Consider the following 22,711-nt stretch of genomic DNA (forward strand, 5'->3'; position numbering starts at 1 on the left):
TGTGTCTTAACTAACACAAAATATTCCTCTGAAAATATACTGGACCCAAAAACATGTGGAAAAAAAAGAAACTGCAAACGACCTTGAAAGACCCACAGAAATCCTGTAGAACTATTGCTCTAGAGCACTTTTTAAAAGGTCTAGAAAGTCTGGCACGGTTGTCGAGAGCCTGATAGGCTTTAATGGCAGCATTTAGTTATAACACAGTTGTAGTTTCCTAAATCCAAGCGAGCAACTAAGTCTGAGCTTTGCTGTGTGAAGCAGCATTATGTAACTGCCGGACAGCCTGTAGCCCACAGCAAGTGCTCAACGCTGTGCTCTTCTGTGAGCCTCTGTTGGGGCATTTGCCGGGGTGGAAGTAGAAGATTTTTGTTGGTTGTGCTGTCATGCTGCATACACATGCTGAGTGTTTTTAAGAATGTCCCCTGCATTTCTGAGTCACTGTTTTTGTTTGCTGGTGCATTTATCTGTTTGGCTAGCCAAATATAGATGACACGACATCTCAGGCAGATGCTTAAAAGCGCCTATTTTCAGTTCTCTAAAACTTCAATTTAAATGCCAGAATTCCACATTTGTTCCTTAGAATTGAAAAGCAAGACCTTCTTTCTAGAATATCTACTTCATTTCGTTTTTCTGCACAGAGGCAGAAACCACTTTATGGAAGGTCAGTTTTTTCTTGTATAGCCTCTAAGAGAAAATAAAGCATGCCCAAGCCCTGCTCAATGAATATCTGCCACTATCCTCAAACTCAGAGTCACATGTGATCAAACTAATGAATTTATAAATTGACAGCAGTAGCTTATGTCAGGAAGAGGAAGTCGGGTTGGATAAAAAGAGGCCAAAGTGCCTTCCAGTACTTTGCATTTGGACTGTTCTTTACCCTGAGATGACATTAGTTGTTCTCAGTGTGAAATGATCATCTGTGTTCTTTAACTAAGTTGCAGTGGGCATACAAAATGGGGAAACGGAAATCTTTCAGCACAAGCAAACTTTTTAGTGCCTTGGGTTGTAGATTAACTCACCATTCAACAGAACTGCTGATAATGATGTGACCTCTGCTCACAGGAGGAGTGTTAAGTGTGGTGAATGCTCAATATAAAGACCTTAAGCCACAGTTTGGGAAAATAAAAGATGACAAATGAATGAAAACTATATAACAAAACTAAGGGCTGGGTAAGATTGTAAAAACAAACAAACAAACAAAGCAAAAAAAAAAAAACAACAACGAAAAAACCCCCAAACTTTGCCTCACTGGAGAACAAAACTATGAAAAGTAGTTTCTGTTACACGTGAATTGTACTTCTACATCAAATCTATGCCGTAAATTATGTCACGAGTTACGCCACTGGACGTGCACCTCCCTAGAAATGCAATTCCACGCCAGGAGGAATGCCAGCCAGTTGAATGGCATTGAAGGTTCTGGTGTAGGGAGTAAAGGAGTTTCTGGTTACTATGTAAGTTAGAAGGTGGATTTCCTGCAGAAGTCTAAACCTTTAGAAATGCCATTTAAAGATTTGCATAATCACACAGGTTTCCAGATGGTTACTCCAATGAGACTCAGTCACAGCCTCAGTACCACATGGACGCTCCTGTCAGGCATCATAGCATAGCAGCTAAAATGAATAGGAACATGGCTCAATACATGAGTGGGTCACAGAAAGGAATAGGCAGGAATACAAGAGGAGCAAAACACCAGCTACTGGTAGACAGAGCAGTCGTCCCACGACTGCAAGAGCAGACTGACCAGTCTGTACTGCTTGGATTGATTACAAGAATGCTTATGACTAGATGCCCCTCACCTGGATCCTGGAATGCCTAGAATTGTACAAGATCAACAGGACCCTTAGAACCTTTATCAGGCACTTAGCAGGGATGTGGCATACCACACTAGAGGCCAATTTCAAGCCCATAGCACAAGTCACCATTAATTGCGGGATCTATCAAGGAGATGCTCTGTCCCCACTGCCCCCCAGGCCTATGCCTGAACCCCCTCAGTGAGATCATCGACAAAACTGGCTACGGATACCAACTACGGAACGGAGCAATTGTCAGACACCTCCTGTACATGGATGACATCAAGTTGTATGCCAAGAGTGAACAAGACATCCGTTCACTGATCCACACCACCAGGATATACAGCTATGACATTGGAATGTCATTTGGATTGGAGAAGTGTAGTCAGATGGCAACAAAGAGAGGGAAGGTAGTCAGAACTGAGGGGATCGAACTACCAGAAAGTAACATTGTAGACCTCAAGGACAGCTACAAATACCTGTTTGATTGGGTAACCAATCAAAGTTTTCTTATTAAAGACAGGATAGCTTGATAGGCAGAGGAGCTAAAATGACAGGAACCTGTTGTCCTGCACTAAGAGTAGGGATGGGTACCGATATCCAGCGCCATTATGGCACCGGTTCTGACATAAACGGTGGTAACCAGACCGAAAAGCAGCGCACATTTCGGTGCTTTATTTCGGTGCTTTTCTTTCCCCTGAGATGTCATACACTTTGGATTCTAGCCAATCATTTTAACTTTCCAAGAATAGTAAGCGGGCCCAGGCACGTACGTTCTTTTAGAGCAGAGCTACAGATTAAAAATGCCCAAGGCGAAGCGGTCAAAAGTCTGGCTGTACTTCACAGCAAAAGATGCAAACTCAGCAGCCTGCAACAAGTGCTTTAAGGTGATACTGCGCAAAGTAGGTAACACCTCGAATCTGATGAAACACCTGGCGACGCATAGCGTTTTTTTAAAAGCCGAGAAATGCACCGTATTTGATAGCTTGCTGCAAGATCTCACACCGAGCACATCTACTGCGGGTGTGATGCCTGTTATCGGACCCGGAGTTAGCAACATCCCCCATTAACCCGAAGAGGAGAGTCCTGGCCCTAGCCCTGCCAGTGTAGCACCAGTTCCAACCAAAGGAGGTATATTGTATCAACAGAAAAAGCTAATGATTAACATTCTGTAGAAAAAAGAGACTGCTAAAAATAAAAACATAAGAGGTTTTTGGACAAAGTTTGTTCTCCATTCTTTAAGCACCGGTTCGAGCACCGTTTAAGCACCGGCACCATTTCAAAAGTACCGGTTTGGCACCGGTATCGGATAAAACCTAAACAATACCCATCCCTAACTAAGACCCACTACAAGATGGGATTATTCTATAGTAACATAGGTGGTTGCCTTCAGTAGTTTAGTAGAATAGTGCTTACTTAAGAAAGTATTTCCTTATTTTTATTTTTACTGGAAATCTACAGCTGTGAAGAAGTAATGAGGATGATGTGCATCTTGTTTCAGGGAAGTGTTCTGCTTTTTAAACCTTTGTGACGTTCATGTGAATTGATTTATCACTTCCCTAAATACCATTGCACACTGAATACTCCACCCTCCTGCTCTCTGCTCTCTTATGGCAGTGGCAGTTATTTTGACCCATGAATAAACCAAACCTAAATATGGAGCAGAATAGGTCCTCTTTAGTGTTAATAGGACCATGTTAATTTCAGTTTGAGCCTGACTGATCAGTTAAACAATATTTTCAGCTGATATTATTACCTTATCAGTTATTAGCTAGGTAGTCTAGCAAATACAAATGTGTTTCACAGGTATTTCGGTATGCATTTCACTATTCACCAATAGTGAAATTTTGGACTTATACTAGTTTAAATAATAACTGTTTAGCTAGATTTCCTTCCCCTTTTGAACACAAAGAAATAAAGGAAATAACTGTTTTAAGCACTGTACGGTACTGGATAGCAGTCTGTGCTTTGCTGTGTGAGAATGAGGAACTTGTCAAACCTGTTTATGTTAATATTAACTAAATAACTCACCAGCAGCTGTTGTATGCGGACATATAAATATGTGATCATTACTGACCCTGTCCTAGGACACTAAGCTTCTCTATTACCCACTCTAATAGAATTCTCTCAGGGCTGGCGACTGTTTAAAGCCGAGTGACATTTGTAACTCTGTCCTTGCTCAGTCTTCTTAACAACCTTAATGAGATTCCCCTCTTTTGCTCTCTCATGATCTTGCATTCTGTCTGTCTGCAAATCATGTGATGTAAAGTGGACACACACTGTTACCCAGTTTGTTGGGTTAGGTCAGGCCAGTCTTTGACAAAAGAGCTTTAATATCATCTTGCATCTGTCAGAACACAAGAGTCAGTAGTGTATGTGGGTCAGATCCTGTGGGCAATGTCTATAAGGATTTTTTTTTTTTTTTTTTACCATTACTGTGTCAAAAAGCACCACAGTCTGTAATGAAATATTGATTTTGGCTACAGATGTTTCTGTGTCTATGTCAGGTCACTGGAGGCATTTTTGCTGTTCATCTAGCATTACTCTGCACCGATTGTGATATTTCAGTGGCGAACAGTATTATTAGAAATGACGCAGAAAATGCAAAAGTCTTTTTCCGGACTACATTTATTCAGTGTTTTATATCAGGTAGCTTAAAGGCTTAAAGGTAATGCACATTGAAAGTTTTGGTTAAAATGTCTTTAAAGAATCCTTTAGCTAATTTAATTAGGTACACAAATAATGTTTTCCTATAATGGTATTACCATTTGAGAGATGAATTTCATTGCAACCATAGTATTCTTCACATATTGCAGTTTTAAGCTGGCTCAGTCCAATGGGTATTCAATTTTCTTTACACATTTTTAGATTTAAACTTAGCAAAAGTGACTGTAGCTAGTAAATTAAAAATGGTGGCCTTTGAGGCAGCTGCTTTTTCTGTGTTTGAGAGCATGCCTAACTTTACATGGTGACCTTGATAAGTAGCAGGGGAAAAGCCTAGGTTGTCAGCATGAAATTTGAGAGAGTTCAGCAGCAGGCTTTACTGGAGGAGAGAAGAACTCCCTTTGCACTTTGCTGACCTGTTGAATGCACAAAAAGGTGTATAAAATATTTAAGGAAAACCCTGAAAAGCAGAATATTGCATCTGTAAAGTCAGTAGTTAGGCACAGGATAGTTTCTGAGTGTAATCCCCCCTCATAAGGGCAGCTGCTAGTCCCTGCTACCCGGCAGCTCTACTGCAGGTTGTTTGAGTGCCAATAAGAAAACACATGCAACAGCAGGTTTGCGTGCCTGTGTTGACCTGTCTGTTAGCTAGACAGAAAGCTTAGGAGTGCTGACTTCCAATCGAGACCTCAGGGCACTGCAGAAGATGACTGGGGTGAGAAACCATTAGAGATTCCCAAAAAAGGAACCCTGCAATCATTAAAGCTGTTCTGCTCCCCCTGTGTAGATCCTGCTGATTCAATGATCTTAGCACAGACTAAACTAAATACTGAGTGAGTTTGGGCTTGTAAGGAGAGGAGCTGCTATACAGGCAAGTGATGGGGTGCCCCAAATTTACAAGACAAAACAAGAGCCTGTTAGTGATCTTTGTTTTGTGGTTTTAGTACCTCAGGCATTCCTGCTTCCTCCAAGCGTTTAAAGACATGGTCATCTTAAGTTAATTGGAGAATGTAAATTGGCTTTGGTTTGAGGTAGATAGAGTGCTAAAATTGAATTAAGTGCTAAATAAACGATGGTTAAATATGACTTGTAGTCTAGATGACTTTGCCAAGTGCTAGAAAAATGTGAGCATGTTACATTAAAAAAAGAGAACCTTTTCTTCCCCCTTGTTTTTGTTTTGTTTTCATGATCGTGGGAAGTGAACGTAAAACCAGACGCGCTAAGCCCTGCTATAACATGGAATATTTGGACACGTTCATACAGATGAAAGGCTAAGACGGCAAAGGGAGATCTGGCTCTGCTTTTGGTTAACACACCCTTTGAGCATTTCACTGCTCAACCAGAAAAGCAACTAAACCTGCTTAGTGTACTTCCTTGTTTATTTTTACTGAACCTTGTGGCTAACTGAACTGTCAACGTCCCCGTTACAGAGAGGACATTTGGCCTGATCCAACACAGGAGCAGCCAATGGGGCAGCGCTGGCGTGGCAGCAGCAGCAGAATGGGGTTAAGCTTTGTCGCTTATGTTATACTGACCTACTTAACACACAGATCTGACGCAGAGCAGCTTGGCCAGCACGGGGCCATGAAACTACATCAAAACAATAACAAACCCCCTCCTTCTGGCCACAGAAGACAAAGAGAGGGTCTTCATAATCTCACAAGCAGGACCACTGAGACGCAACGTAAACATTTAAAGCCTAGTTCAAACCTATGAGTTCCTATAGATTAGATGAAGCTACAGTAGACAAACAGACGGGCTGCATCGCTGTGCAATACCACGTCAATGTAAAGTCATTAGTAAAGCTGCATTAAGATAAGATAACTCTTCAGAATAACCACTTCAGAAAGATTGTGATCAAAATATAGACCACAGTGTAGAATTCTGTGTTAACTGTAACCAAAATGTTGACACTTGTTTTATCCTGTTATCCTAACACATTTTCACCATTAATCACCAGACGATTGTTATATGAATTAGAAAGCTCTTGCTAGGAATCATTGGAAACATAGTTGCAACAGTAGGAGTATAGAATGAGCCACAGTAATACAGATCAGATCAAATCTGCTGTCCTCTGTATGTTACACCATGCAAAGTGTTTGAGGTTAAATCAGAATTTATGTGACAGTTCTGACAGTGTAAGGGGCATTGCATAATGGTGGCCTTTATCAGTCAAAAGAGGGAAATACAAGAATAAACTTTGCAAGAAGAAGCTTTCTGATTATAAATCAGTCACTGGTGACATATTTATTTGCCTCTGACAGGATCCAGGATGTTTAACATCAGTCAGGCCAGGACTACCATATTAACTGAGAAGTCCCAGCACTAAAGCAAGGAGGAGGAAGTGTGTTGAAATGAGCTGAATATGTGAAGGTAGCAGGGATATGACATTTATGAACAGCAGCACTGAGAGTCTGCCAAAACACTGGCTGATGGCAAGACTCCCAGTTTGTAGCAGAGGATTATTTTGGTGTGATCATGATCCAAAAGTAATGATTTGAATCCAGCAGAACTCTTTTGGGCAGAGCATTTCCTATATACTAAAATGTGGGCACAATCAAAGTTTTTAGCACCCAAGAGAACCCTGAATGTATTTAAATTTAATTATTTCTTTTAAATGGGCAGAAATAACAGCAGAACGAATCAACCTCTGGTAGAACCCATCTAGGGGGAAGGCTGGGTTTTATTTTATCCACATGTTTTATAAACCGATTTTCAGGGACTATAGGCTATTACCTTTCAATTGAAGTATTATATTTTGGCATTACAGTTTGTCTGTTGAAAGCTTTATTTAAATTTCCAGCCAAGTTAAAACTCTTTATAAAGGCCTGGAGGTTTTCAGACCTGTTGTAGTTATTCCACAAAAGATCCCCAAAGGAAAAACGCCGAATTAGAGGCATTTTAAAAGGAGAGACAAAGCAACACAGGGCCTGTTGGATTTGCAGGCTGCACCTAAGACAGCACAGCTCTTAGTAAATGAGTCTTTATTTAGAGCTCCACACAGAGGAAGGATCACTAGAAACTGATGACAGATTGCATTGCATTGCCACAGGTCAGTGTGTGACTGACTGCCAGGCAGCTGGAGCAGAAACATGTCGGTGCTTTAAAGGAAAAATGCATCATGTTAGTTTAGCTGATTTTCCAGCTGATGTCCCTTGTAGTATTTATTACTGTACAGATGGCTATTTATTATAGCATACTTAAAAAATGTTTTAGTGTTCATTTCAGGCAGCTGCATGCTGTATAGTGTTTTTTGTTTGACATCTTTCTTTTATTTTTTCCTCTTAGAGAAATACACATGTATAATTAGCCAAAGGTGAAAGGTTGTATTTTATACAAGGAAAAGTAAGGAATCAAAGCCAGTGGACCATCTGGCCTTACTGGGATGCTGCACATTTGATCAAAAGTCAGCTTTCAAGTACACTCAACCGCAGATCCTGATGCAGAGTGAATGTTAGAGTTGAATGATAGAACATTACAAGTTGTTTTCTTCTCAATAAAATATGGAAGTTTCAGCACATTTAAAAACAAAACTCTAGCTCCTACCCCCCTAACTTTACAAGCAGTTTTCATATTACCTGCTTCTCACAAACAGAAGGTGTAAACACGGGGTATTCTTAAGATGACCATATTAGGCGTATCCTCGCTCTCTGACCACATGCTGATTTTGCCAAAGTAGAATCTCGATTACAAACACACTCATCAGGAAAGTTGCAAGCTAAAAGTTTGACCAAACTAACAGATAAAGACAGACAAATAATATTGCCCCAATAATTTGTGTTTTAGTTTAGTTAGTTTTCCAGGTTCACAAAATTCATGTTGAATCAGTTTTCAAAAGTCTAGTTTCTATAAGCCCCACACACTCGTTTATAATCACTTAAAGAAAAAAAAAAAATGAACTTTTTTTTGTTTAGAATGGCAATGAACGTAATCTAATCTAACACAAATAATTTGGCTATTGTAAAAACAAATCCCTTTACATTTTCTGTCATTTTTTGATGAGCAAAGTATCTTTCTGTTTAGTAATAAATGGCAATTTTAAATAAATCTGTTTTTTTGTATCGTGTTTTTATTTTTTCCTTTGGCAGCTGGACATTATATCTTTCACTTGCTTGTATTAGGGTCATGATGTATCACGCTGATACTTTTTGTTAGTGCCTGATGTTTGTGTGTGTGTTGTAGCCAGAGGATCGAGGACTGTTGATCTCCCAGCCTCGTCTTCAACAGTGCCCACGCCTCACTAAGCATCGCTATGGGCCTCTTCATTTGCATTAAGTGCAGTTGTTTTAACAAAGCCTTGTTTGTATGAAGACCCACGCACACATTCATGGAAAGTGCTTCGAGTCACTTGTGATTTGCTTCAATTGTTTTGAAGTCATTGTCCCAAGATTACATTTTTGAGTCCATTGTCTGGGTTTAAGAGCTGATCGGGCTCGATTTAGCATTGTTCTCTTCCAAGGAATTTACCTCCAGTGAGCGGTGGATGAGAGAGAAAAACAAAATCTCTTCTTGACACTCACACTGTATTAATGAGCATTTGCTATTTTTAACACAGCATAATGAGAGCAAAGGTCTGATCTATGAAAGACACATTATCATGTGAAATAACTCAGTTGCGAGTGTGTTATGGCTGAAGAACTCAGATGTAATTGGATTTAAGTTTGCTGGAGGATTCTTGGAGATGTTTTATACAATGAGATTTTCTCAGCTGAAAGCAATCATTCTCAGTTATGTAAAGAAAATGTGGCCAATAAAAGCCTTGATTCTCGATGCTCTGACGTTTCATAACCTGACAGACAAAGATCACAGTATTCTTTAAAACATCTCAAATGTCTGCTGTTAATATTTTTAAACATAAGAGCTGCTTAAGAGTTGCTTGTTTTCAGCATTCAAGAAATAGAACTGTGAACCTTGATTTATGCTACCTTTGTATGTAATAAATATACATTTGCACAATGTGTATTTTTCATCAAAGGTAACCACTCTCAAAAAAGTGCATGCTGGGAGGTCCACTAATAAGCTACCTTTGTTTGTAATCCGGCTTTATATGCTACTCAGCAGCACCACATAGCTTTGTCCAGTATATAATTACTTTACATGATTTCTTACCACATTTGCCACTAATAAATCACCTCATGTAATTAATCAAGGCGTGGAGGGAAACCTTTTGTTAAAACCAAACACACAGACACACACACAGAGTACCTCATTGACATGCTGCCATGGTGTTATGGTCCACTGAAATGCTTTCTGCGACTGTATTTGATCCACTGGGTATTGATATTTGTCTTCTGTTCTGCCCCCACAGTTCAGGGACATGTGTGTGCAAATCAGGAGTGTATGGACCGAAGTGTGATGACTGCTACCCGGGTTTCTTCGACTTCAGTAGCACTGGCTGTCGGCCTTGCCAGTGTAACAACCACACCAACTACTGCCATCCGCAGTCCGGTGAGTCAGCTGAGGACAAACGCTGCAGTTCAATGATCTCATTTTCATTGTCACTAAAACCTAACCTATTTTGTTTTGTAATTTTTCATTATTCAGGATTGTCTGAGTCAGCTGTGAAGAGCCACAGTAGCTTAGTTAGTGAAAGCATCTGCCTTGTAAACAGAAAATCCTGCAAATCCGCACAATCTGATTCCAAAATAAGAGCTTTTGTTTAGACAAACTGACTCCAATAAATATTATTTGGAAGCACTTTCCTTTTTGAAGTAATTTGTTATCAGAGACTGATTTTTTTTTTTTTTAATCATTTTTCTCAATAAATAAAGTCCAAGAAAACAATCAGCTTCATTTTAGAGGACAACTTTTACTCTGCTTTTTATCCTACTTCATTTTACATGGAAACTTCACTTAAAATTATAATCATCATAAAAACAAAATTTTTTTTATGATACCAGTACTGACTACTACTAATAATGACAACAGATAACCTGTATTTGTAAATGGAACTGATATTTATGTATATAAATCTTGTGATGGTTTAACCCCAAATTCATGACATCACTCGTTGGTTTTTGGCTGTCAGAGTGGATTTTCAGAGCCAGTAGTAAACTGTGTTGGAGCAATGTTATTGCTAGCAACTACAATTTCACTCAATAAAGGCGCAGACTTCTTTGGCAGTCTGTAGCATACACCAGCTTGTGTTATTTGTCAGATGATTCAATTGAAACGCTCCAAAAGGCAGCGAACAAGTCCAGCTCAGAGACTCCAGGTAATAGAGTTGAAACTTAAACACTGATCAGCTACACCTACTAGTTGTAGGGTCAAAGTGTCCTTGAGCAAGGCGAAGACAAGCAAATCCCAAAGTTGACTGTCAGTCAATTTCAGTTGGATGCTTTTGCATTGGGCTTTTTCTTGAGAACCCTGACATGGACAACACCAATCTGTTAGAGCTTGGAATGAAAGAAGCAGCGTTTTCAACATGCACTGTTTTGTTCATTGGCATTGCATAAGAAAGGCAGTGCAAATTGTCCAGTCTTTGCTGATTAAATACTCAAAACTCTTTAAATTCAAATGTTGGATTTGTCCAGGTTACAGTAACACCTTGATCGCATACCCAGAGAACAGTCTAATGCCGAGTTTAATTAATCTTTGGCAGCACAAAACTCCCCCACTTTACTTCCTTGAAGTAAATATTTGCTGTAGTCTGTGGTCTCAGCAACCCGAGAAGCAAGTTAAACACTAGGGTGCAATTCCAGTTCGGTTTGTGTTCTTGAGAGTTTGCACCTTCTTCAAATGTAAAGGAGGATTGCTGCTCGCTTCCCAGCAGTCAGGCCTTGAGACTTAGAAATCACTGGCTAGTGACAACCCCGAAAAGGAGGAACTGCACAGGGGGCAGTGTGTGTGGGTGGGGCACGTGTGTAGCAGTTTTAGACGGCATATGTCTTTGCATTATAATGCAGGCGCAGATGGAGCTCTTTAGCCTTCACTTGGGCTCAGTGTTCATAGTGCTATGGATTGCCATAGTTCAGGTTTGACAGCTCCCTTTAAAGAGCGATTGTGGCTTCTCCCTAAGGCTGCTCACACAGGAACTCCTTGCACAAATGCAAATTAGGCAGTATCCCAAACACTGTCTCATAAACACATTATTTTCAACCTTAAAAGTATCTAATGCAGGGATAAGTAAACAAGATGATGTTTCACTAGAATCTCTCTCTCTGAACCTTAAAACATACATTCAAATTTCATAATACTTTAACATATTAAATTCTGCTTATAAATTGGTGTCTCTGAACTGAAAACAAGCTGTCGTTGCATTTAGATATTCACTTTTCTGTCTTCTTCTTTAAACAGTAATTTAACCTCTGTGTGGTGATGGCTGAAATCCTGGTTACACAACGATATGGCATAAGCCTGTAGGCAGACTGAGTCACATCTACATAACCTTTGTCAGAGCTCATAGAGGCAAAACAGTTCAAACAAACATCGAAGCTCAACTCCAAACAGCACAATAGTGGTGATTGCCGTCACAGATATTTACAAGAACAACAATGCCTTTAATCTGGGATTCTTTTTCTTAAATAAAGCACTGAAGCAAAGAGTATGTTTTGAAAATTCTTTAAATTTAAAAAAAAGGTGAAAAATATGCAGTTATGCTAAAGTGAGAATTAGCATGGACATCTCCTTGAATGCAACAACCCACATTAAGTATTTCCAACAAGTGTTTTAAAGCCTGCTTTATATGTTTTCAGTAAAATTTAAATGTTATCTGTAGATAAACATTAAATGAAAATAAAGGTACGAAGGAGAGTAAAGTTGAAAGACAGAGCATGTTGTAGTGAAGAGGTAAACACAACATGCAAATGAACTGGTATTTATACAGTCCTTCCCTGGTCTCACTGAACATTCAAAACAACTGCACTTTCTTTATGTAGTCTAAAAACTGTATTAATCCCACATCCACACCTATCAGTCATATCTGTCCTAATCATATCTGTCGACATGACTGATCTATTTATATATAAATAAATAAAACTTGTTTCTTGGTTGGTGTGTTAAAGGTGCAGTTGCACAGCCTTTGTAACATTATTAACATTTTTGCAGAGTGCAAAAATATTTTTTGTTTTTTAAATCATCTACTTCTGAAATGCTTCCTATTTGGGAAAGAAAGTTCTATAGGTGAGCAATAAAGCTGTACCCACCTTTTCAGGCATAGCATCCTGGATTTTATTTAGCTGCCTAAAAGAGACTTGCAGGTATTACAAGGCTGGAAAGTGTCAGGTGTCGCTGTGTGCAGGCAGGAGTAGTGGACCCAAAGTGCAGACTCACGGCAGGCAAAAGTGTATTTCAAAACTCAGCTTTTAATGCTGGATGGCAAAACGTAACAAAAATCCAAATGAACTTACATAAGCAGGCAGCCAGAACACACAGCATAAATGAGGGTAGATCACAACACGGACACAGAGAAACACAGGGCTTAAATACACAGAGGGAGCAATCAGGGAATGGGTAACAGGAGGGAAACACAGCTGGGGCAAATCAGGCCTAACGAGACAAGGGGAAGCGAAACCAGATACATTAACATCAGACATGGACCTTCAAAATAAAACAGGAAACATAACACAGACTGAACTAAAGACACAGACTCACACGCAGGCACTACAACAGAGGGAACAGAGACGTGGGACCAGGACAGACACAGACACTGACTGGACATGGGGATATCACAGACAGGGGAGACAGCAACTAAGGATGCACAGAGACATAAACCATAAAAGAGAACTCTAACAAAGAAACCCAAGATTAGAAATGATAAATAATATAATAAATTCAAAACCCTTGGTCAACGACCCAGGCATCCTAAAAGAAAGACTAAAACAAGTTCCCCAGTACCTGTATTTTCTACCGGTGTCCTGTTAACCCTGGCATCTATTAGACTGATTTGGATATATTGCAAGCCTAATAAATATAATGCGATTTAGGGCTGAACGATATATCGCATTTGCGATAATATCGCGACATGATCAAGTGCAATTTTCTAACCGCAAAGGCTGCGATTATACTGCGATTATAAGGCTGTCCAAATTACTACCATATCCCAGAATTCATAGCGCGGCCCAGCCAAACTCCAGTTTCCAGCAATGGCGGCCGCTACTAAGTTTTAAAATTACTCATACTAATCTTTCTGGGTCACAAAATAAACTTTTAACATATTTTCAGGCGAGAAAGTAGTTGTGTAAACATCAAATATCTGCTCGGTTTATCAAGATATCCCATATTTGCAAAAGTGCTTCGACGTTTTCAGAGGCGTCTGCTACCCACCAGCTCGACAGCTAGCCGGGAGCTCGAGGATTACTGATGCGGCCGAGAACGGCACAACTCCCGGCACATCATTTTCAGATCACCGCGGAGTTTCGCTGCTCGGGTTAAACGTAATATATAAGTCACTTAGACAACCTAAAAATGTTATTGTTGGGCTTTTTTCAGTGTTTTGTTTGTTCGTGAGTAAATCGGTTTGGCTGAGATTAAAGTTATTAGATTAGATAAAATAAAACTTTATTAATCCCCCGGGTGGGTTCCTCCTTGGTTTTCACACAGCTGACTAAACGTCAAACAGAAAACTTATTAAACAGAAGTATGAGACAGTCGAGAATTTACACCAGTGTCTGGTTATATTTTAGATAGCAAGAAGCAGACGGCCGAGTTTATTAAACTCCACCGAGACAGCGGTGACGCTAATCAGAATCAGAAGGCTAGACCGTCCAATTTGACGCCTTTAAACTTTAAAGGCGTGTTTGTGTGTGTGTTTATACAATTGCTATTATGTTTGCACTTTATGTGTAATGTTACTGACTGCAGAGATCAGTAAGATGTGTGTATTTTTTATTTATTAGTTTTATTTATTTAATATTATTTTTTAATTGAATGACTGTCTAGTAGTTCACAGATGTCGAAAAACTGAGTGTGGTAAAGCCACTGATTTTTTTTTATGTATATTTCTGCAATCTGCACATTGTACTGACTTTCATTTTAATGTTTACACCAGAGTTCCTTGTCAGCACTTTATGCTCAGATGTTTGTAAGCTAAAAATAAACTATTGTGTATGTTCAAATATACTGTTGTGATTGAAGAAGTTAAATAAAAATGTCAGTCATCAATTCATGCATCACCTCATGTCATCATAACAGAGGTCTGTCTTCCAGGAAAGAACAGTTTAAAATTAATGTAATATAGTATTGGCCATACTATATGATGTATTGCTTGTCTTTGTTTAATAATACAGAAGACAAAGACCTTAAAAAATAATCGCATATCGCATCGCAATCGCAATATTGGGGCAAAAAATCGCAATTAGATTATTTTCCATAATCGTTCAGCCCTACTTCCTATATATGTTCCCTGTTTGCAATGCAACATGCTGGTAATTTCTCCGTCCACAAGGTTACTTGTTGCTTTCTGTTGTACTTGCATGAACTGAACTTGGCAAAAAGAGCTTTTGTGCAGAATGACTGGAAATGACAGAATTCATTTCATCAAGTGCTTTAAAGCAAAACTAAGAATCCTTCAGACCAATTCCAAAACATGAAATGGTTTCAATTTTAATTGAATATTAAATTAATTAATTAATTTGTTTGTGTGTGTTGTTATGGCGTGTGTTTTATTGTATAATTTTTGTAATTGTGAGATAGTTGCTGGTGGCATCTTGGCCAGGTATCCCTTAAAAAGAGTTCTTTAATCTCAATAAATGTTAATTACAAAAAATTAACACAGAACCATACTAAAATCTTTTATTATATTTGGGTTTTCATAAACAAGCAACTACTAGTGCAAAACAATGCAAAAAGTCTTGAAGCAGAGTGTATTTGATGTTTTTGTTAATACATAGCAGTAAAATGTCTTTGGATTCTGGACTGGTGGTCAGACAAAAAAATACATATTTTTTAATAGTTTTCACTGTTTACCATCAGGGTGAGGAGTAAGAGTCATGATTCCTATTTTTTTAAACATACCATCAAACCATTATTCGCTCTTACAGGAACCTCATTTAATGTCTATCAGGAAATAGCCAAATAATCTATTAGAGCTTCCTTGGGTTGACATACTTAACCACATTCTAAAACATATCAAATGGCTGTGAGGACAAAGCAACAACTATGCTGAGACCGCTTAAGGTAACAGTTGCAATTTCACCAAATGTGCAGCTAATATTGCTGAACGCCAACTAGCATGCTAATATCGCTGAACTGCGAGCTACCAAACAGACAGTAAACCCTGTTTGAAGTTGATTCCATGACCTAATTCATCAAAACTCTTGGATGTGATCTGGCTATTGGAACTCACTGGCTAGCCTATTGCCATTTAGAGTTTTAAGTAATCTAATGTAATAGCGAAATGGTGAATTTGGTTTAAGGTTTAAGATAATCTGGCACATTGCAAAGCAATCACCTTGCACTACATGCAGGCAGCCAGGTGGGCCAAAGAGAAATACTTTTAGAATGCTTTGAGCATGTTAACAGGAATGGATTTTTAACTTTCATGTTACTATATATACTTAATCATTCAATAAAAACCACAGCTCACTTCAGGATGAAGTATGTCGAGGTTATATTGAACTCCAAGGTAACATCCTGGCCTGTTACAACATACCAATCCTGGATTGACCAATTGCTTTAATGTAATCGCATTAGGGCTGAACGATTATGGAAAATAATCTAATTGCGATTTTTTGCCCCAATATTGCGATTGCGATGCGATATGCGATTATTTTTTAAGGTCTTTGTCTTCTGTATTATTAAACAAAGACAAGCAATACATCATATAGTATGGCCAATACTATATTACATTAATTTTAAACTGTTCTTTCCTGGAAGACAGACCTCTGTTATGATGACATGAGGTGATGCATGAATTGATGACTGACATTTTTATTTAACTTCTTCAATCACAACAGTATATTTGAACATACACAATAGTTTATTTTTAGCTTACAAACATCTGAGCATAAAGTGCTGACAAGGAACTCTGGTGTAAACATTAAAATGAAAGTCAGTACAATGTGCAGATTGCAGAAATATACATAAAAAAAAATCAGTGGCTTTACCACACTCAGTTTTTCGACATCTGTGAACTACTAGACAGTCATTCAATTAAAAAATAATATTAAATAAATAAAACTAATAAATAAAAAATACACACATCTTACTGATCTCTGCAGTCAGTAACATTACACATAAAGTGCAAACATAATAGCAATTGTATAAACACACACACAAACACGCCTTTAAAGTTTAAAGGCGTCAAATTGGACGGTCTAGCCTTCTGATTAGCTAATCAGAAGGCTAGTTCTGATTAGCGTCACCGCTGTCTCGGTGGAGTTTAATAAACTCAGCCGTCTGCTTCTTGCTATCTAAAATATAACCAGACACTGGTGTAAATTCTCGACTGTCTCATACTTCTGTTTAATAAGTTTTCTGTTTGACGTTTAGTCAGCTGTGTGAAAACCAAGGAGGAACCCACCCGGGGGATTAATAAAGTTTTATTTTATCTAATCTAATAACTTTAATCTCAGCCAAACCGATTTACTCACGAACAAACAAAACACTGAAAAAAGCCCAACAATAACATTTTTAGGTTGTCTAAGTGACTTATATATTACGTTTAACCCGAGCAGCGAAACTCCGCGGTGATCTGAAAATGATGTGCCGGGAGTTGTGCCGTTCTCGGCCGCATCAGTAATCCTCGAGCTCCCGGCTAGCTGTCGAGCTGGTGGGTAGCAGACGCCTCTGAAAACATCGAAGCACTTTTGCAAATATGGGATATCTTGATAAACCGAGCAGATATTTGATGTTTACACAACTACTTTCTCGCCTGAAAATATGTTAAAAGTTTATTTTGTGACCCAGAAAGATTAGTATGAGTAATTTTAAAACTTAGTAGCGGCCGCCATTGCTGGAAACTGGAGTTTGGCTGGGCCGCGCTATGAATTCTGGGATATGGTAGTAATTTGGACAGCCTTATAATCGCAGTATAATCGCAGCCTTTGCGGTTAGAAAATTGCACTTGATCATGTCGCGATATTATCGCAAATGCGATATATCGTTCAGCCCTAATAGGAAGGCACCAATCTGAGTATTGCTTTATATTTAAAACTGTATAAATGAGAGTTCCTCCGACTGAGAGTGTAACTCACATTTGTTGAGTGTCTTAAAAAGGTCTTAAAAAACTTTGCTTTAGATTTTTAAAATGTCGTCAGATTACATTGTTATATAACCAACTACTTTCGTTTTCTGTCATAAGCAGATCAAGAAAGAATAACAGCTAATCTTGTGACCTTTGTTCTACCTTTCAGGAGTGTGTCTGAACTGCGAGGGCAACACCCACGGATTGAACTGTGAGAACTGCAAGCCTGGTTTTTACCGCAGTCCTGGAGCTGCCCTGACCGAAGCCTGTGTGCCATGCCCCTGCTCTAACTCCACCTCCAATGGCACCTGTCACACTGGTGAGCACTTGTTCACATGTCAGGCATTTAGCGCTCATCCAATGGCTTGTTGCAGTGATTAAGCAGATCTGGCCTCCTGGCTTTATACTCCATTAATCCTGGGATTTATGACATAAAAACCTGACAGTGATGATGTCTTGGAAAGCATTTTCCACCTTCAAGCTGTTATTGCTGAAAATAACTCGGAATGACATCATGGTGTCTACTGTTGGCTGGTTATACAAACTAAAAAGAGAAATGCAGTCAAAGGGAGATGTAATGAAAAGGAAAGAAGGTGACATCAGAGAAATTATGTAGATAAGCAACCAGCAGCCAAATGTTAGATAACCTAAAAAGCAAACTACATATAATACCACATATACTGCATACATACCTTGTGTTTGTTGGCAGATTTTGAATGGAGTGAAATTAAAATGAGCCTTTCAAGGTCTGGTCCTGTTCCTGGATTTGCCTATTCACAACACCGCATAAAATGTAAAGTATAAAGAGAATCCAGTGATTTGCAATCCACTGTACATTTGAAAGAAAACTATTATTTCAAAGGCAACATATTGAAACTGAGAAAGTTTATTCCAGATATAAACTCATTTTGAATATGATAACAGCAGCATGTTTCTCACTGTGCAGCCACTGCTTTGCACCCTGTGACTGTACCATTAAATACAGTGCTGCTTCACTGCTCAAAGATGAGTCACTCACATTGTCATTTTAGGATTCTTTCAGTCCTTTAAGATATTACATTAGCATGGCTTATTTTTCTGAAATTATAATGATTTCAAAAATTGCTGAACAGTTTGGAAACATACCATCTATGAAAAGTGATAATTCTCTCCCTATTGTTATCTGCTGCTTTTTTCTATATCCAGTCGTGTAATTAACTGATCTTATTATTTGTGTATATTTCACCAAGTGTATTGCAACATTTCTTGAATTTTACTGATATGTGTGTTAAAATGCAGTATTTTTTTAAATGCCAACATGGTTGCAAGTCACAACATTAGATATGTTCTTTTTGTATTATTTTTATTTATATGTGGGATTTAACTGACTTGCAAAAACAACTTTTTTGGAAATTGAGTATCAATTATTTCCTTTGCGCTTTTCTGATAACTTTTCAACTGTAAACCACAGTCTTTTCGACGTTTCCAAACAAAAATCAGCACTCTAGTTCCCACTTCTTTCACCTCAGGCTGCTGCTGCCCTACTTCCACAACCTCCTGGAGGTCTCTGTGGAGCTGACATCTGAGTTGAACTACAGTCTCTATAACATTCTCAGACTACCTCAATTCTTCCTTTAATTTCATCGCAAGGAAGTAGTTAAAAAAAAAAAATGAAGATCAGCATCTGGTCAACAACAATGTTTGAAATGATAAAATGGTGTATCACATGTCCCATATCAATGTGCAATCACCTTCAATTTTCTTGAGTAAAAAAAATCAAAATTTAACATTTGGTGAGTGAGAAACACATAACATAAATAACATATATATGTAATAGAGAAAAAATCATGGACCAAAGATGAGCTTGTCATCAATATGTCAGTAAAGAAAGCCTTTCAATTGCTATTGTTTTGAAGTTTAAAAAACACACCTTTTCAAATTGTTGTAAATAGGTTTAATTGCGTGGGTTCTCTCCGGGTACTCTGGCTTCCTTCCACAGTCCAAAGACATGCAGTTAGTGGGAATAGGTTAACTGGAAACTCTAAATTGCCCATAGGTGCGAATGTGAGGGCAAAGTGTTGTTGGTGTCTATGTGTTAGCCCTGCAACTGGCGACCTGTACAGGGTGTAGCTTGCCTCTCGCCCTAAGACAGCTGGGATAGGCTCCATCCTATGAAAGAACATGCATAGATATACTTCCTTAGATATACTTAAGTTAAGAATCAGCTGAAACTAAAGCAAATGCAAGGCAGACCAGTTTGCATGTGATGAACCTGCAGAATACTGCAGTTTTGAAATGCAGTTATTTAATTTCAAATAAGATACTGTGCTGTCCACCAAACAAGGGAATTTGGCAGTTACCTTCAAATTGCCTGAACTTCATTCCAGGCGTTAAATAAAATATGACCAGGAACCTTGCTACATGTGCTGTGCAAGTGATGAGTCTCTCATGGTGTGAGTTTGTGTGCTTCAGACATCACAGCTCATCCTTGTTGAACTGCACCATAACCCTTTCTGCAAACTGCCTTTGGAGGTTTGCGTTCAGCATTGCATCACTGGCCTCGCTTTCTACTGCTTATTGTCTTCTATCACCTTGCCCTTCCCCCTTTTGGGGCACACAGCTTTGCTACATCACCACTATTGGTGGTGGCCTGCATGGCAACAGCCATGTATAGATGCACTTAGACTGGCGGATCAGGGTTGCCACTGCCAGGGGCCATAGCAGAGGTTACAAAATGTGGGAGGGAGGGGATGGGACATGAACCAGGCAGAGCGTAGCTGGGACGGCATGTTCACAGCTGGGCCATTTCAGCGCCACCCAGGCAGCAGCAGACTGGAGCAGGGGGATGGGCATCATCGTGTCCTCTATTTAGACAGCTTGAAATATGCTTGGGATGGTTCACAGGGTGAGGTGCTCTCATGTTAGTGGTGCACAGCTGTCGAGGATCTCACAGACTCAAGACTAGAACTGGAAAGAGATCAGCCTCCCTGTATAGGTTGCCCCGGCAACAGTGACAAGTGAGAAGATGCCACAATGCAGTATCATGGCTCCACTGTGAGGGGCAGATGCTTCCTAAATGTGCTGATGTGGCCTGTTGCAGTAAATGAATATCCTCTGTACTGACACTCGGAGAGGTGAAATGGAGCATTGCACCAGTTCAGAATGTGGGTCACACATATTAAATCATCCATGTATGATTGTGTCTTTACCCAGTGGTATAGAACAGTCAGGGTATTTCAGTTTATTCTAAGCTTCATCAGATATTTTGACTCATTTGTTTAAATCGTCTTGTCTTATATAATTGTGTATGTGGGACCTGCCTGCCTAACAGTACCACTCAAATGTGTGTATGTGTGTGCTGTTGGAAAGAGGAGTGCTTTGCACTTTTCGCTTGCAAAGCAGCTCCTGTTTCCTTTTGGTTGTATAACCCAGCAGGTGACTGCCTTTAAACCCCCAGCAGAGGTTAAATCAACCTTATCAGATGTGCCTTCCTTAGTTTTGCTGGAAATCAACACAGCCGTGTAACTACAGTAGATGGAGACCAACATCTAGGCCACTGGAAGGCAGCTATCTGTGCTTAAATCATTCAATGCCAACAGCTCTCCTGTGCTGACGACTGGAGAGGGAATGGTCTACTATGCTGCAGTGTCACACACATTATTTATACGAGTTCTCAACTTCTCATAGCCAAATTGTGTGCCTTCACCCCCTGCTCAATGACCCAGTTTTTGCTGTTCAGTTTTACACATCAAATCAAAGCTCGAACAGTAAGGTTTAGTAGCTCAGGTATCAGTGAGATTTATCCCACTGCAGAATCAGATTGCGTCAAAGAAATAAAAAGAACATTTAAGAACCAAACTGATGGTTCTTTTCTTTACTTATTTTCCACCACCAACATGTTGACACACACACTTTTCAACAAGTTTCAGAGCAGAACTTTGAGCAGTGCAGAACTAAGTTCTGTCAGAAGAAAATCAGTGGCTCCTAGTTTTGGAGCACACATTCTGTGGTTCTGTGCCAGAAACCAGTCTTTGTTATAAGAAAGTTGGAACCTGTTATTCTTTGGACAGCAACAGTGTTTTGATGAGAAGAGCAATCTGGGAACCAGTAAAATGGAACTGCAGGCTTGTCAGCTTGTGTTGAAAAGGGGAAAACAATGGGACCGTTTGCCATATTGTTCATGTTGCAAAAACTTTTTACCTATATTGGTGGAATATTCACTACTAACCTGTCTAACCCCTTTAGATTGAAGTAAATGTTTGCTATATGATGTGTTAAAAACTCCCCTCTACCAGGTAAATAACACAATCCTCCAATCCCCACCATCTTGATGTTGTGTTTTGTCTGTTGCACACGCATGTGTGTAAAAGTAATTTTGCAGGCTTGGTCAGTTACATCAGATACACAAAGAGAAGTTGAAAATGGGCCAAAAAAGACTCCAAGGTAATCACCTCAATGTTCTACTGTAGAAACATGTAGAAATAGAAATAGAAACACTACTATTCTGGAAGACTGCACATCCCTGTTGTCTGTTGAAGTTCAGGGCTGGGGTCAGCGTGCACTGGGCTTGAGCATCAGTCTCCGTTCTTGGCTAGCTTTACATTAGCACACATTAGCTTGTGCATATGCTCTCAAAGAGACAAAGCTTTGTTAGCAGCATAATGTATTGTGATACAATTCAGTCACTTAAATTAGTTTAATTATAACTTAGACCAGAGTTGTTCCAGAGTTGGACAAGCAGTGGCTGAGAAGGAGCAACGCTGCTCCTTAGTTTTTAATGGCGCCAATTAAGATGCCTCAGGATGACCACTGGTCTTACTATGAATTCTTCAGTGATAGTTACCTATGTTGTTCTCATATTCTCTTGGACTGACTGAAATAACTCTCTGACAGATTGTTGAAAGTTTGCAAATACTTGCTGTTTAATTTATAAATGCAAACAGATTGCCAACATGTTGTCATCAGTCTGTATGAGTCTCTCAATAAGCACAACTCGAGGGGATTCAAGTTCAATTTCAGACTGATTGCAGACTTGACTGATTTTTGTCTTATGGCAATTATGGCGGTTTTTACTGGCAGCGTTGTATTATGGGCAGAAATCTGTGCCATCAGAAACTGAATTTGAATTAGTCTAATTTGAAATTGAATTTAT

The 22,711-nt window shown here is 39.2% G+C and overlaps 1 protein-coding gene across 1 annotated transcript in view; it reads left to right on the forward strand.

Annotated features, from left to right (window-relative positions):
* si:ch211-158d24.2 (multiple epidermal growth factor-like domains protein 9) overlaps positions 1-22,711 on the forward strand; it is a 45,778-nt gene that overhangs the window by 17,035 nt on the left and 6,032 nt on the right. The window contains exons 3-4 of the mRNA XM_026187179.1: positions 9,766-9,905; positions 17,750-17,899. Coding sequence (XP_026042964.1) covers positions 9,766-9,905; positions 17,750-17,899 — 290 coding nt within the window. The remainder of the gene's footprint in view (positions 1-9,765; positions 9,906-17,749; positions 17,900-22,711) is intronic.

Source organism: Astatotilapia calliptera, chromosome 12, assembly GCF_900246225.1.
Source record: "Astatotilapia calliptera chromosome 12, fAstCal1.2, whole genome shotgun sequence".
NCBI lineage: Eukaryota > Metazoa > Chordata > Actinopteri > Cichliformes > Cichlidae > Astatotilapia > Astatotilapia calliptera.